The sequence below is a fragment of the Sturnira hondurensis genome, unplaced genomic scaffold, assembly GCF_014824575.4.
Source record: "Sturnira hondurensis isolate 20B ecotype Veracruz unplaced genomic scaffold, ASM1482457v3 Scaffold0009719, whole genome shotgun sequence".
Classification (NCBI taxonomy): domain Eukaryota; kingdom Metazoa; phylum Chordata; class Mammalia; order Chiroptera; family Phyllostomidae; genus Sturnira; species Sturnira hondurensis.
In genome coordinates, this window is record NW_028082350.1 from 10,268,779 (window position 1) to 10,284,698 (window position 15,920).

Consider the following 15,920-nt stretch of genomic DNA (forward strand, 5'->3'; position numbering starts at 1 on the left):
AGTTGGCGAGGTGGTGCCTGGCAAGGAAAGTAAATGCATTGCATAAGCTTTGTTCAGGCATGTCGCAGTGTCCTTGGCCGTGAGCTTCATGTTACTGAGTCAACCATATCCATTAAATAAGATGGCTTTAAACAGAAACACACATAACACAGAGTTATATATTGATTGGTTGATGAAAAGGTTGTGGCAAAGGCTTGCCGGAACCCAATCCTGTGTTTCCCCCGAAGGCAATGATTCAGTAGTATTTGCTAATTCACTGTTTCCTGTGACTTTACACAACATCAAAACTGCTGACTTCATATTTCCTGCTAGTCAGCTGGCTCTAACCAAAGCTGACAACATTTGCCATGGTTGTGAGGTGAGATCATGTCCATATTAAACAAAGTAGTTTTTAGAGTCTTCTCTTTAGCATATCGGATTATAGATTTTTAAAAAGTCCTGTGAGACCTGCCACAACTGAACCTCTCCAAGGCCACGATTCCCAACCTCCCCTGCATTTGTAAGGTTCTGGTATCAGTGGATGGGGCTAGTTGAGCCCAGAGGAGTCCCACCTCAAGGTTTTGACCATCTATGGCTCTGCCCACAGCCCTGGGGGCTGAGCAAATCAATGTTTTGGCTGTAAGTTCAATGTAATGTCCTTCCAATAACTCTGCTTTAAGAAATAAAAAACATTGAAATAAGCTATTGCCAGGAGTATTTGTGGGCCTTCTTCTAGATTTTGCTGGCCTGGTACCTCCACGGATACCTTGTGTGCCTTCGTAGACTAGAGTGAATTGCCCTCCTCCCTCCGGCAGTACCCCAAGCAGGCACAGGTACATAAGGAACGAGCCCTCAGCAGAATGACGATGTGGGGTACAGCTTTATGGGCATGCAGCCTGTCAGGGAGCACAGGTCTGGTGATCAGAGAGGCCCTATGCTCGCTTTAATGCTCTGTTGAGATCTCTACAATTGAGTGTGCATGTTTTCTTAGAGGTTCAGCTGCTAATTACAAAAGCCAGTGTATTCCTAGGTTTCCATTAGCTACTAAGAAACTCAGAGCTAGATTTGGTATCCCGCCCTGTAATTAAATTAGGCCAGTAACAAGATATTATAGATTCCTAGGTTGCTTTTGCTTCATTTTTATCCTGTTGATATTTCAAATGATCCCTGGCTTTACATTTTATTCGCTTTCGTCAGCCAAAGTTTCTGAAGATAAGCAAGGCAAAAATCCCATGGAAATGCAATGATCCTCCAGGCTTTTTTAATAATTAAAGAACATGAACGTCAGTGTCATTTGCTGAGATTCAGTGAATGATTACTGAACACCTATATGTCAACGTCATTTTGAGTGTCTTCACACGTGTCACATAATTCAACCCACCGACAGTGTAAAAGGTACTACCATCACTTTAAAAAGAAACTTAAGGTTCAGAGAACATATACAAGATCTGTCCAGAAGGTATCCAGCCAATACAAAAAATAGAAACATTTATTGACAAAGATACAAAAAACATTGTACATAAGACAATGATGCCTCAGTCCCCTTCAAAGTAGGCACCTTGGGACTTCACACAGTTCTCCCAATCACCATCAGCTGCCCTGTCGTATTTTTCTGAATCTCATCAACAGTCTGAAATCTCTTCACCTTTCAAAGGTGATTTTAGTTTTGAGAAAAGCCAGAAGTCTCAGGGCACCAAATCTGGGCTGTAGCAGGGCTGAGTCACCTGGGTGATTTAATGTTTCTTAAAAACTCTGCAGGAGAGGTGATGACTGAGTGGGCTCATTGTTGTGATGAAGCTGCCAATCACCACTTGCCCACAGCTCTGGTCTTCTGTATCATCCAAATAGTATCCACAGAGAAATTTTCAAGCTTAACGCAAAATTTGATTCGCTCATTTTGAATGCGATGGCCACACAATACACATGCTCACTTTGCAACATTTACCACCCCCCACTAACTAGTACAGTAAAGTCATCATTGTTCACACATGTGCATTCCATTCCTGTGACCTTGGCTGCCAGGTTACATCGAGGCCATGCAAACCATTCTCATCACATTACCAATGGTTGGACTTTTTCTGGCCAAACCTGGTATAATTTGCCCAACGTCCAGAACTAGCAAATGTTAGAAAAGAAGCTTAGACACAGCTTTCTGCTTCTTAGCTCAGCATTCTTTCCATTATAATATGCAGTTTCTCCTCCTCACCGTAATGGATAGAGTCCTAAAGATGATTTAATCCTAAAGCCCCCAACTTTGCAGATGGACAAATCGGACCTGGGAGAGGTCAGGTTGGTTACCCCAGACCATCCTGCCCACAGGTAGAACACTGAGGATTACATGCCCCCAGTCTCCTGGCTCCGGTCCCACAACCACGGCTCTCCCCACGCTCTCTTCCTTTAATCCTTCCCATCTTCCTTCCCTCTGGGGTCAGTTGTGATCACCTTTACTGGCTTGAGGATCACATCCTGCAGCTGACTTTCCAAATCAGTAACTCCTGCTCTGAACTTGCTCCTGAATGTCAATTGCGTCTTTACTTTTCCAAAGGTTGCTCATTCAAATAGTAAAAACTGTTGCTTACTCATTCGATTATTCAACCAATATTTACCAAGTGGCTTCTATGTGCTGGTGTGGGGAATGTAGTTCTTTTTGCTTAGGTTTCACAGTTTAAATATATAGACATTATTTTGATATGTTTCACGGCCCACTAAAAAAGAATATATGAGCCTGGGACTGCAGATTAAAATGAGCCTCGGCCAAATCCCTTTTACCTGACAGCAGCCAGTGCTGATTCTGATCCTAGTAAATATCTAAAGACCTAAGACAATGACATTGAAAGCCCAACGACAAACAAATATTTCCAGAAAGTAAAAAAAAAAAAAAAATCCTAGAAACTGTAACTATATACATCACCATTGCCATGTTATGTTTGAAATTTTCTTCGGGGTTTTTATTATTCTATTCTTTTCCTTTGCTCTGTAACCCACAGTTAACTAGTTTACATTCCACAGGGGTTAAATGCACCCATCCTTGTTTTCTATCTTTGTCTCCAATATATTAAATTTGTGAAACTTATCACTAGTATTACTCTTTCCATTTTCGCTTGATTTTTCGGTCGCTTTTCTAAAATATGAAGGAGTGAACGTAAAATTTAATACTCAAGTAAATACCCAGATGCCGTTGGGGAACTAGACCTGAGCGCACTGCTGAAACTGGGCAGCAGGGGGCGGGTGGCGCCCTGTGCAGCGTAGCTCGCAGTGTTCACGGGCTTGACGATAGGTGCAAATCCAGTGTGTAATTTGTAAGGAATCGAAGGGCATCGATGCATAATTTTTGGAAGAGTGTGTTCTACCACAGTCACATGTATGAAAGGCAACAGATAAAATATGCAAAGTCAAAAAAGACCTCTGGGAGGCTCAAACTGTGAATTGAAAACTAGGTTCCTAGGCCTGCACTGAGGAAGGGAACGTATGGCTAAGCCGGGGGAGTCCCTGCGTTTCTCTTGCTTGCGCAGTACGGCAGTAAGTTGCTGGAGCTCCAGACTGGAAGAGATGGAGAGTCAGCCAACCCTTTCCCTCCCCACTATCCAGTCCCCTGCTGTGCCTCTCTCACCAAACCAAGGGATGAATACTAAGGAAAGGGTGGGATTGAAGGTAAATCTGCAGTAAACCCGCCGTGAGCCCACCCTTAAAGTTCTCCATCTCTTAGAAAGAGCTGGAAGCACTCCACGTTTTCTCTGGCTTCGCAAGCACAGAAAAAAGTGAAATTGGTAATGAAGCAGAAGCACCCTGTCAGTTGCTTCAAGTTCACTCACATCGAACATTTCACACACCATCTGCATCCCCCCGGTCTCTCTCCACCAAATGAAAAGGCAGGGCCTCCCTTTGGAACTTAACAGGATGGTGGTGTCTCCTGGAAGTGCCTCTCTCTGTCATTCCCCCTCTTCCCTTTTTTTCATCACTCAGTGGAGAGAGGTCTTCATGACGACTGAAGCCATCTGTGGCTCGGTGACCCTGCTGTCCCGCCTGAGCATCAAGAAATCTCTCAGGTTCTCTATCACGGAGAAAAGAGCGACGATCCCACAGCAGAGCCCTGCTTCATTTTTCAGATCGACTCACATTCTCTGCAGAACCTGCCCTTGAGTTTCCAAGCTGCACTGGTTTCACCCACTGGGAACTCGAGTGAGGTTTGACGGATAACATTAACGTTTATTGGACAACTTCTCTTTCCAAGCTGTTACAGCCTGAATTGTATCCCCCAATACGAACTTCGATGCCCTCTCCAAATTCCTATGTTGAAACCCCAATCCCTAGTATCTCAGAATGTGACAACATTTAGTGATAGACCTTTGAGTGGGGTGATAATGTTAAAATGAGGCTATGAGTGTAGACCCTAAATTCAGACACAGAAGAAGACACCAGGGTGCAAATGCACAACAGAAAGACCTCGGAAAGAGGTAGCAAGAGGGCGGTCATCTGCAAGTCAGGGAGAGAGGCCTCAAAGCAAACCAACCAGTGGCATCCTGAGTTTGATCTTCCAGCCCCCAGAGTTGTGAGAAAATAATTTTCTGTTGTTTAAACCACCCAGGCTACTACACAGGCAGTGTTCCGAAGAAGTTACATTTACAACTCAGTTTATTCTTACAACAGCCTGTGTAAATATGGAGCAAGAAGAACATTCTTAATATGTTTTGTACAGATAAGGAAACCAAAGTCTGCGTCAGTTTTTTAAAAAGGAAATTAAAAAGAAAGACTAGGTGACACGTGATTGAGCTGGAGTTTAAAGCCCCGCACGCACTCTGCCTCCACAGGCCACGTCTGAACCACCACGTTCTACTCTCCCTCTACGCCCAGCGGAGCCCTTACTCCGGCACCGTGTTTCTCTGGCCATCTTCAAGGAATAGAGAAAAACTTTTTTTACTCAGTTGAAGGCATGGATTATGGAGTCCGAAAATTAATAAATAAACCAGCTCCTCTGCTTCCTACTGTTTAAATTCCCTGATGATGAGTTTATCAGCTAGGAATCTTAATATTGTAAGATAAATTCCAACTCAAACTGACCTGAATTTTTGTAAACGGTGGGGGTACCCTGTGTGTTTCCAACTCTTTCTCGGGAAGCAAAATGGCTGCCATGACTCCAGACCTCTTGTCTTTACACCACAGCCTTCGGGGATGAGAATGTGTCTTTTGGCATTTTTTCCCTAGAGTCCTCAGCCTTTTCCAGTGTTTCGGCCTTCAGTTTTCCATTCATAGCTAGAACCCTGAAGCCAGGAGTATAAAAGACAGTATTTGGTTTAAGACAGTTAGTTCCTCACCCAAATCACAGATCTGAGAGTCTCGAGACGTAAATGGAGGAGACTTACCCAAGCCTCGTTAGAGGTGACCAGGGGCTGGGAGGAGGATGAGGAATTATGATTCAATAAGTATAGAGTTTCTGTTTGGAATGATGAAAAAGTTCTGGAAATAAGTGGTGGCAGTGGTGTTTAACATTGTGACTGAAATGAATGCCATTGAACTATACACTTAAAATGACAAATGTTATATTACATGCCTGCCACGAAAATAAATTTAAAAAGTAAACTTTAAAAAAAAACTTGTGAACACATTTCACTTCCATGTCAACTGAGGCCAGTATTTTATTCTCAAAGCGCCCCTTTGCCATTGAAAAGTCCTCTTGGGAGCCCTCCGTAGTTCCTGAACCGCTGCCAGGACCAACGGACCGAAAAAGCACCTGCCACGTGTCAAGAGAACGACTTTCAGATTGTATTCAATACTGCCTTGTGACCGGGCTCAGGAACCACAGGGTTATTCAGGGGAGCCGAGCACCCTTCTCTCAGACCGCCAGAGATTTCACACAGGACGATCATTAAGGTCAAATCACTCACTGGTGGTTTAAATGGGGGGGGGGGGAGGGGGGGCGGGGCGGGGCGGGGAAGCTTTGTAAGGAATGTTCTCTGATGGCATTTGTAATGTACGGAGAGGAAGGACCACGATCTAGCAGGGGAGAGCTGGAAGCGAAACTCGAGCTGTGGCACCTCCGTTTTCCCCTGTGACTACGTTCAGGTAGGCGCAAACCGAGAAATCGCCGCGAAATCTTTCAGGGGACAGGGAGTCCTCCCTTCTGACAGCTCCCGGGAAGGTGAGCCCCTTGCTCTGGGACCCAAGCCGCCCGGTTGCAGCGTCTCTAGCAGGCGGAAGACGAGGTCCAAGGCGGCCATCTAGCTGCAAGGTGAGTGGTTTACACTCACTTGTTGCCAGTAACTGTTGTTGGAAAACAATGCATTGGCATCCACGGCGCCCAGCGGCAACTTCAGAGTGGTTTTATCACGTGTGCCCTTGCGCAGCTAAGCTGGAAAATGAGGGCCGTGACAGACTGAAGCAGAAAAGGAACAAATTTGCATGTTGCTGGGTTGAAAGAGCCCTTTGAATGCTGGAGAGGCCCGAGGACGCCGTCAAGTGCAGGCAGGCAGCGCCGCGCACCCGGGGCGCACCGGATCTCCGCTCCCTCGCCGACTGCGCGCCGCTGAGAGTCAGCTCGGGATCACAGCGTCCGGGCTGTCGCAAGGAAACCTGTTCAAAACACAAAGAAGCCTGCGTCTTGATAAGAGGACATTGCTGTGGGGAGAAATGAACAGAAAGAAAGAAAACGACCTTGAGTCTGTAAAGTAGTACAAGCCTCAGAATTGTAAAAGGCCCGAGTGAAAGGAAAATGAGCTCAGAGCTGAAAATGTTGGGAGCTGTTTGCTTGCCACACCTGGCGGAGAGAAAGAAGTTCCCTGGATAGTCACCGGCTTCCATACAGACGTCTGTGACTTAAAGCAGCGACCCGTGCCCTTTAGCTGACCATGCCTCCTTGAAAATACACGTACCTTTTTTAAAAGATGTTATTTATTTTCTTTTAGAGAAAGGGGAATGGAGGGGGGAAGAGAGAAAGAGAGAACATGTATGTGCAGTTGCCTCTCATGCGCCCCCTACTGGGGACCTGGCCCACAACCCAAGCATGTACCCTGTTTGGGAATTGCACTGGCTATCTTTTGGATTCGCAGACTGGGGCTCAACCCACTGACCTACACCAGCCAGGGAAAATACACGTATTTTTTTAAGAAGTAAAAAACACCAGTTAGTGGCAATAGTCAGAACATAACTTGCTTTCTGAAGGAACATATTGAAAATGAGACGTTAAGTAGAAACAAATAATAATTATGCTGCCTTCGAAATGAAGTTTTCAGCAAAGCCTTCCGTATAGTAACACACGTATCAGCAGGGAGTAAATGAGTGATTCTCCCCCAGCCCAGACTGCTTGTTCCGGCAGTGCTCTGAGTGTTTTCGATCTGACTCCCCCGTTTCAGTTTGTTGTTTTGAGATTTGTTCCCCCCCCCCCNAACTTCAGAGTGGTTTTATCACGTGTGCCCTTGCGCAGCTAAGCTGGAAAATGTGGGCCGTGACAGACTGAAGCAGAAAAGGAACAAATTTGCATGTTGCTGGGTTGAAAGAGCCCTTTGAATGCTGGAGAGGCCCGAGGACGCCGTCAAGTGCAGGCAGGCAGCGCCGCGCACCCGGGGCGCACCGGATCTCCGCTCCCTCGCCGACTGCGCGCCGCTGAGAGTCAGCTCGGGATCACAGCGTCCGGGCTGTCGCAAGGAAACCTGTTCAAAACACAAAGAAGCCTGCGTCTTGATAAGAGGACATTGCTGTGGGGAGAAATGAACAGAAAGAAAGAAAACGACCTTGAGTCTGTAAAGTAGTACAAGCCTCAGAATTGTAAAAGGCCCGAGTGAAAGGAAAATGAGCTCAGAGCTGAAAATGTTGGGAGCTGTTTGCTTGCCACACCTGGCGGAGAGAAAGAAGTCCCCTGGATAGTCATCGGCTTCCATACAGACAGACGTCTGTGACTTAAAGCAGGGACCCGTGCACTTTAGCTGACCATGCCTCCTTGAAAACACACGTACCTTTTTTAAAAGATGTTATTTATTTTCTTTTAGAGAGAGGGGAATGGAGGGGGGAAGAGGGAAAGAGAGAACATGTATGTGCAGTTGCCTCTCATGCGCCCCCTACTGGGGACCTGGCCCACAACCCAAGCATGTACCCTGTTTGGGAATTGAACTGGCTATCTTTTGGATTCGCAGACTGGGGCTCAACCCACTGACCCACACCAGCCAGGGCAAATACACGTATTTTTTTAAGAAGTAAAAAACACCAGTTAGTGGCAATAGTCAGAACATAACTTGCTTTCTGAAGGAACATATTGAAGATGAGACGTTAAGTAGAAACAAATAATAATTATGCTGCCTTCGAAATGAAGTTTTCAGCAAAGCATTCCATATAGTAACACACGTATCAGCAGGGAGTAAATGAGTGATTCTCCCCCAGCCCAGACTGCTTGTTCCGGCAGTGCTCTGAGTGTTTTCGATCTGACTCCCCCCCGTTGCAGTTTGTTGTTTTGGGATTTGTTTCCCCCCGCCTTTTTTTCTTCCCCATAAGAACAGGCACTGTCTCCATGTCCAGAATCCCCATTGACATCCCCATTGACAGAGAACCAACAGAAAAAAAATAAATAACAAGGAGAGCGAGCTGGAAAGTCGGACCCCCAATTCTCTCACGTAAGCAAAGCCTCTAAGAACAGGCAAACAGATGCCCTGACCCTGCCTTTCCCCTTTAATCCTTCCTTGAGGGTGTGCACCAGAAGGGAGAGCTTGACCAAAACTGGCCAGACACCATGTTTTCTGTAACGTTTGGGCCTCTTCTTCCATCACCCGATATAAGCGAGGTGGGCACCCAACTACATAATCGCTCTTGGCACCATCGGGCCGACGGTCAGTGGTGAAAAGTGGATTTTGCACAGTGAAACACACTACCTGACCCTGCTCACCCCCACACGCGTGTTCAGGTATTTCTATCTGGTTTCGATTCACTGATCCAGTATTTTTCCTAAAATTTTTTCATAATTTACCAGCTTCTCAATAACAGTTTTTCATTAACAAAACAAAACAACCCCCCCAGTCTCCAGCTGCAGTATGATCATATAAATAATATTTAACTAAATTACACCTTGAGTGTATTTGACAAATATAAAAGAGTCTTACCCAAATTTCCACGCCTGCCCCTCCCCCCATTTTTTGACATTGACCATGTCAAAATACATTTAAAAGGAAATTTGAAGGGCCTTCATGATGTGATTACCTTGCCTGCATAGGAACCCATTTCCTTCTAAGTCTTGTGCTTTATCTGTTCTGATTTCTGAATTCATGGCAAGTCTTCCAACATTTAGTTTTTTTCTCTGACCCAGGCAATTAACCACAGTAGTGAAAAGGAGCCCCAAGTACTTGACCACACGGTGCAATGTTCTAATAAAACACAAGAGGGCAGGTTTTGCTTTGTTGTAAGCCCAATTCAACAGCGCTGTTAATCAGGAAAGTCGTTGGCCTAATTACACGTTCAGAAAGGCTCAGCAACTACACTGAGAGTGAGTAATCAGAGTGTGTACTCTGGCAGAAATCTCGGGTACTTTAATAAGGAAGGACAAGTTTAAGCCTTTCTACAAGGCGGTATTTACAACACAGAGAACAATTATATTTGGGAGACACCGGGGTAGTTTTAGCTTCATGTTTATAAACCTCTGTGGGAGTAGAGAGTGGCTAGGAGAAGAAAGGACCAAACTCGGTCATATATCTTAACTTGAATCAAGGGGGCAAATAACACAGGTGGGTTGATGATTTCTGCCAAACAGCTATAGTCTTGTTGAAAATATACAGAGCACACCGGCCTTGGACAGAAACCTTGTGCTTTTGTTTGGCTTGTTTACTTGTAGAAGACTTTAACTTATCCAATTGCTCACAATTTTCTTACGTTGTTTTCAAGATTTCTTTAAACTACCTTCAAAGCATAATTAATTCACCAGATTGATTTTCAACTTGAACTGTCGTAACAGCTAAAGCCCAAATAGATCATCTTTGGAGAATTTTGAAAGAAACTCTTGGGCCCATGAAAGAAACCAAGAAAGGCATTGGTTTGCCTGGCTAAATAATTTGCCCACTCACTTCCTTCCACTGAGACAAGGCTGTTGAGATATCAGGTGGTGGAGGGCCCTGAAATGACACTGTGGGGTCTTAACTTCCTATCCTCGTCCCTACCAATGGTAGAATTAAGGCCTACCAATGGTGGGCAAAAGATACACCCAAGAAGAAAATATAGCTGAAAAAGTGTACCCCGACATTAGGTTGCCTGAGTAAAATTCCACTTCACACATGCCCAACTCAGAAACTGAAATACAGGTTACTCCATAGTTCAAGTCTACTTTGAGATTAATGTATTCGTTCAAAAATATTAACCAAGCATTTGGGATGAGCAAGGCATGGTAGAAATGGGAGAGTTACGCACTGGGTCCTGCCACTGCATGGAGGAAGGGAATTATCTCCCCGCGCGGGGCGAACTGGCCCTTTTACGGGACTGTGTCAATGAACCGCCAACATTCTCTGAGTACAACAGGTGCTTTGGTATCACGGCATTGGAGCTGGACGGAGAGGTGTGCACCCCAGCCTCTAGGGGCCTCAAGTCTAGACCTATGAACAAACAGGACAGAGCTATTACCTCATTGGGTCTAACGTGCTTCTTTGGCATGTCCAGCAAATCAATTGACCGGGAATGCTTCCCAGGAGGGTCAATGAGTTAGCTGCTGGGGGCCCCCTCTCCTTTCCAGTCAGTGACTTCAAGTAGCCACTCGACCACACCCCTCCCCTGGCCCCAATCTTTCCACTGCAGGGAAGGACGTCAATAGTGACTCTTCGCCTGGGAAAAGGGCCCTGTGTCGTTTTTCTTACCTATGTAATAGAGGGCCAGGAAGTGGCAACTGCTTAGAAACTCACAAGTGGAAACACCAGTTTGAGAACTGATTTTCCAAAGTGAAGTAGCTATCGTGTATTTTATATCTATTGTCAAAACTGAAGCAGATATGTATTATATATACTTATGTTGATAGATAGGTAGAGAGAGGCTCCGACATTAAAAGAAAATAGGCTGCAACAGACGACCAATAATCTGCAAAACAGCAGTTTTATTTTCCTCTTCAGTAAGTTTTCTACTTCTTGTTAATGTGAGATTAAAATGATTCATTGAGTATTATTATAATTAACAATGTTAAATCCTAAGCAAGACACAAATTAATGTCAAAGAATTTTAGAATTAGAAAAGAACTCAGTTCACAAAGGAAAGATGTTATTAGATTTCATTTTACTTCTGTGTGTTAGATTTATAAAAACACTTCTCTGAAAATAATAATTCATAGACATATAATTTTTCTCCATTTTTTCTTTTTTTTAGACTGACCTTCCCAAACTCACCATGCTTATTTTATTTTTTTAATCCTCACCCAAAGACATTTTCTATTGCTTTTTAGAAAAAGAGGGAGGGGGAGAGAGAGAAGCAACAATGTGAGAGAGAAACATCCATCAGTCGTCTTCTCCCATACACCTGAACCAGGGACCAAATCCATGACCTAGGTATGTGCCCTGACTGGGAATTGAACCCATGACCCTTTGGCCTACAGGATGACACTCCAACCAATTGAGCCACACTGGTCAGGGCTATATATGATTTTTCTAGTACTAATGGTTTAGTATATAACGATTTAGCATATGTATTCATTTTACTCAAAGTTGAATTTTTCCCCTGTCATTGAGAAGTGTAGTTCTACAATGCTCAGTGATATTTTCTCAGTTTATTTGCATAATATTCAGTATAGGTAAATATGAACATTTTTATTCTGCAGGTTTGTTCTACCTTTGAATTTGTTAAAAGGCATTCATCACTGATTTATTGTAATATGAGAACATGTTATTCCTCTTATATGAACTATAAAAATTAGGAATTACTTCTTTCAGAGAGACATTATAAAATACAATATTCACAGTAAGTTTCAAGCACTATAGATAAAAGTAGCAAAGTATAAATGCCTGCTCTTTACTTCTACTTCAGATCTTGCTTTAATTGAATGTTATGAGACTATGATGTATGAAAATTCTGAGATACCTGAAAGATCAGCTAGAGGTGGTTATCTGCCTTAAAGAATTATTCATAATACTTCATCTACAAAAACTAATTCCCCCTGGTGCTGTTCGTGTGTAATGGACTGATACATAACTTCTCGGGAACACACCTACCACGCACAACTTTACCTTCACTTTAATACAGACCTCATCTGGTTTAAAAAACTGGATGCGGAAATGTGTTCCACAACAACTCAGGGAGGAGAGCGTCAGATGTCCAGAGTGAAGCTTGGTGATGGCGCGTCGCTGAATTTCCCACGTATGCCATTCGAGGCAGGGATTGACCTGTGGCTGCGTCTAAGAACCTCGCAGCTGGGCTTCGCCCCACCAAGGACTCTGTGCTATCTAGATTCTTATCTGCTGAGCCTACTCTCCAATACACCTGTAGCTTTGTGAGGCTCACACTCAGTTCACATTGGGCTTGGTCCACTCGCATTTTATTTCAGGGGAGGCCATGGGGGTTGGTGAATCTTGAACCCTCCAAGCCCCCGTAGGTAGAAGGCAGGTGCACGATCCTCCTCATATGCATTCTTTACACACATGCATTCCATAGAGAGAGGCTGCAGTGAGCAGACAGACAGGCCGCCTTGTAGAACTTCGCCCTCCACACTGATGCATGCGTGGGGGCCAGACATGAGCAGATGAAGTTTGCCTTCACATGTCAGTAACTATTTCCTTTTCAGAAGTAGGGATCAAGTTTAAGCCTCTTAATATTCTTCTCTCCCTGATCTGATGATTACTTCGTGGAACATAACCATCTAATTCTGAATTGTTATGTTTTGTATACATGGTTGGCTCTTAAATAATAAGACAAATGATCAGCGTTCATAAGTAACTGTCAGAGTACAGGGAGGCATTAATGAATCAAAAGTCAACCCTTAAAAATAAGCCAAATGTATTGTCTGTGAATAATGTTTCACCTGAGGCGACCTAGTAAAGGAATTGGTTCAGGATCAGTCAAATGGGACCTCAGAGTAAAGGGACGATTGTCAAATCATCTCCTGTTTAGGATTGTGTCCTCACCGGCCACCTCCGGGGTCAGCCATTCCTGGAAAGAAGGATTCCATACTGGGCCATAGGTTTCAAACTGTATGTTAACTAACTAGACAGCCCTATCATTTAATCCCTTATCAAATTATTTATTGCTATACGATTCATGCTTATCCAGCTATTGTGTCTTGTGGTGTGGCTCCCATTAAGAATTTCAGGTTTTCGATAAATTCCTCAATGTCTAATTTATGAAAGAGGAATGAATTGAGCGTTCATTCATTCATTCTCCATCCTACTTGCAAAATAAGGCTTATTTTTACCCTAATGGCCATTTTAAAGGCTGAAGAAGAAAAAAAAAGAAAAGCAAGGCTCAAGAAGACAATCAGAAAGGCACCTGAAAGCACAGATATTTCGCTAAAAGGGAGTTCAGAGACTACTGTAGTACCTGCTACCCGCCACAGCCACCCCGTTACAAATGGAGACATTTGGGCTGAGCAAAACTGAACCCTAATCTTGTCCAAGTCACACATTACACTAACTTGCAAACCACAATGAATGCACACTGTCAGCTTTTTATTTATATTCTCACAACACCAGGCACCTTAATCAATATGGGGAATTATTATGAAATACCACTTACTTTTCTAGTCTACCTTGGTTGGACGGGAGAGAGCGCCTCACCTACTGAAGCTCGAGTTAGTCATATGCACACGTACAAACCTAGAAACTGCAGCCAAGCATCTACTGTGTTTGGAGTCATCACCCCAACAGAATGAGCTGTGCCCAAGACCTTCTGCTAAAGGAAGAACAGTGAGTGAGGATTGGTTTGTTCACCAAGAGGGTGCCAACTACAGCTTGGTTGGCCTCTTCCCCAGGGCAAGCGCCCTAAGCTTCTTCTGTGTATCTCTTGTTGTTGAACTGCGCCTCCATTAAGGGCCTGTATCCTTTCCGAAGCCTTCTGTACTGGAGGGACGCCAGCAGCACCAACAGGCCGACCAAGGCCGCCAGCACTCCCATGGCCGCCAACAAAGTTGGGGTCCCACTTGGAGTTTCTTCCACTGAAACTGAAGCAGGAGAAAGGGGTCTGTGATTACTGGGATTTTCATCAGCTGAATACTCTTCACAAATGAAAAAGAAAGTAAACCAATTTGCCTTTTACATGCATTTTGTTGATAAAGCAAAACGCCACAGAGTGGAATAAAATTTACCTTCTTCTTCGCCAACTGTTAATCATATCCACGATTGTTTTTCTTGAGGAAGTGGGAAATGAAATCCCACCATTTACATGCAACTCGTTGCAGCTTATATTTTTCTCAGAGTAAATACTTACACAGAATAAATCCTCCCAGGAAGGGTATATCACCCCTTTTGTGAGTTGGAAACTCATTTGTAAACTGCATGCTAAAGTGCTATCTGGGGGAGCGTAACGCTCAGGTGAAGGAATTTGGCCGTTGTCTCTAACTTTTTTGTAGGACAGTAAATGTACCAAACAAATCAGGTTGTTATAACAGGAGACGTTCAACAGCAGGAACAGATGGAACGCGTGCCGACTGACGTAGCTGCGATAAAATCTGAGTCTTCCACAGGATAAATCCCAATTCTCTACTCCAAGGTATTTTACTAGCACTCCTCCACAAAATTAATGGACTTCATGTCTAGTACATGTATGCCTACTTGTCATCTCTTTAAAAATTATCTTGTCCTTGGACAGCTGTTCTTAAATTCAGTTTCTCCGTGCTGGGTTCTGGCTCTACACCCTACACTTATCTAAATGTAGATTCTCCTGCTATTTCTTTTCCTTCGGCCTCACGGGGGGCTCTGGCCCATCCTGAAGGGATTCCTCCAAGAGGATTTTAATTTGTTTCCTTTTGCTATAATCCAGCAGCCTCTGTTGCCAGCCACCGCTTCTTAAAACAAATATTTTGATTCTGCAGTTCTTTGCTCAGGAACCCAAAATGATTGCTGTTTTTTTACGGTCCAAATTCCCCTGCCTAGCTTATTTTAATTGTTATTTTTTGAATTGTGGTAAAATACACATAACATAGATTTTACCACCGTAACCATTTTTGAGTATATGGTTTTGTGGCATTAAGTACTTTCACATAACTGCGCACTTATCACGGCCACCCATCCGCAGAACTTTTGTCATCTTGCAAAACGGGAGTGGTAGCTCACCCGCCTCCCATCCTCCCAGACCTGGTGACCACCGTTCTGCTTTCTGTCTCTGTGAATTGTACTACTCTCGATACCTGGTATAAGAGGCGTCAGACAGTTTTTGCCTTTCGTGGTTGGTTTATTGAACCCGGCTTACTGTCCTCCAGATTCATTCCTGTTGCAGAACGTGACAGCATTTCCTTCCTTTTTAAGTCTGAACGCTACTGCATCGGGTTCACATACCGCATTTTATTTATCCGTCTGTCCGTCAGGGAACACTCCGGCTGCTTCCACCTGACATCTATTGTGCATAAAGCTGCTGCGAACAGAGGTGCGCAAATGCCCATTTGAGTCCTTGCTTTCAGTTCACTGGGACAAATACCCAAAAGCTGATTTGCTGGATCCTATGGTGATGCTGTGTTTAATTTTTTGAGGAACCGCCATATCGTTTTGCCTAGAGGCTGCGCATTTTACATTTCAACACACAGTGCACAAGGCTCCCAATTTCTCCACATCCTCGTCCACACTTGTTATTTTGTGCTGTTTGGGGTAGTAACCATCCTGACAAATATAAAGTGGCATCTAATTGTGGTTTCTGCCCAGCTTTGAAGTCCTAGGCAACCAGTCCTTCTCACAGATCCAACTTTATTTGATTTTTAAAAACAATTTAATACTCTTTTTCTCCTTTTTTATCGAATTTATTAGGGTGACACTGGTTAAGGAAATACAAGTGTCAGGTGTACACCACAGATCCTGTTT

The 15,920-nt window shown here is 44.0% G+C and overlaps 1 protein-coding gene across 1 annotated transcript in view; it reads right to left on the bottom strand.

Annotated features, from left to right (window-relative positions):
• Window positions 1–11,006: 11,006 nt before the first annotated feature.
• DCT (dopachrome tautomerase) overlaps window positions 11,007–15,920 on the bottom strand; it is a 31,478-nt gene continuing 26,564 nt past the window's right edge. Inside the window, exon 8 of the mRNA XM_037057551.1 lies at window positions 11,007–14,071. Coding sequence (XP_036913446.1) covers window positions 13,893–14,071 — 179 coding nt within the window. The 3' untranslated portion in view covers window positions 11,007–13,892. The remainder of the gene's footprint in view (window positions 14,072–15,920) is intronic.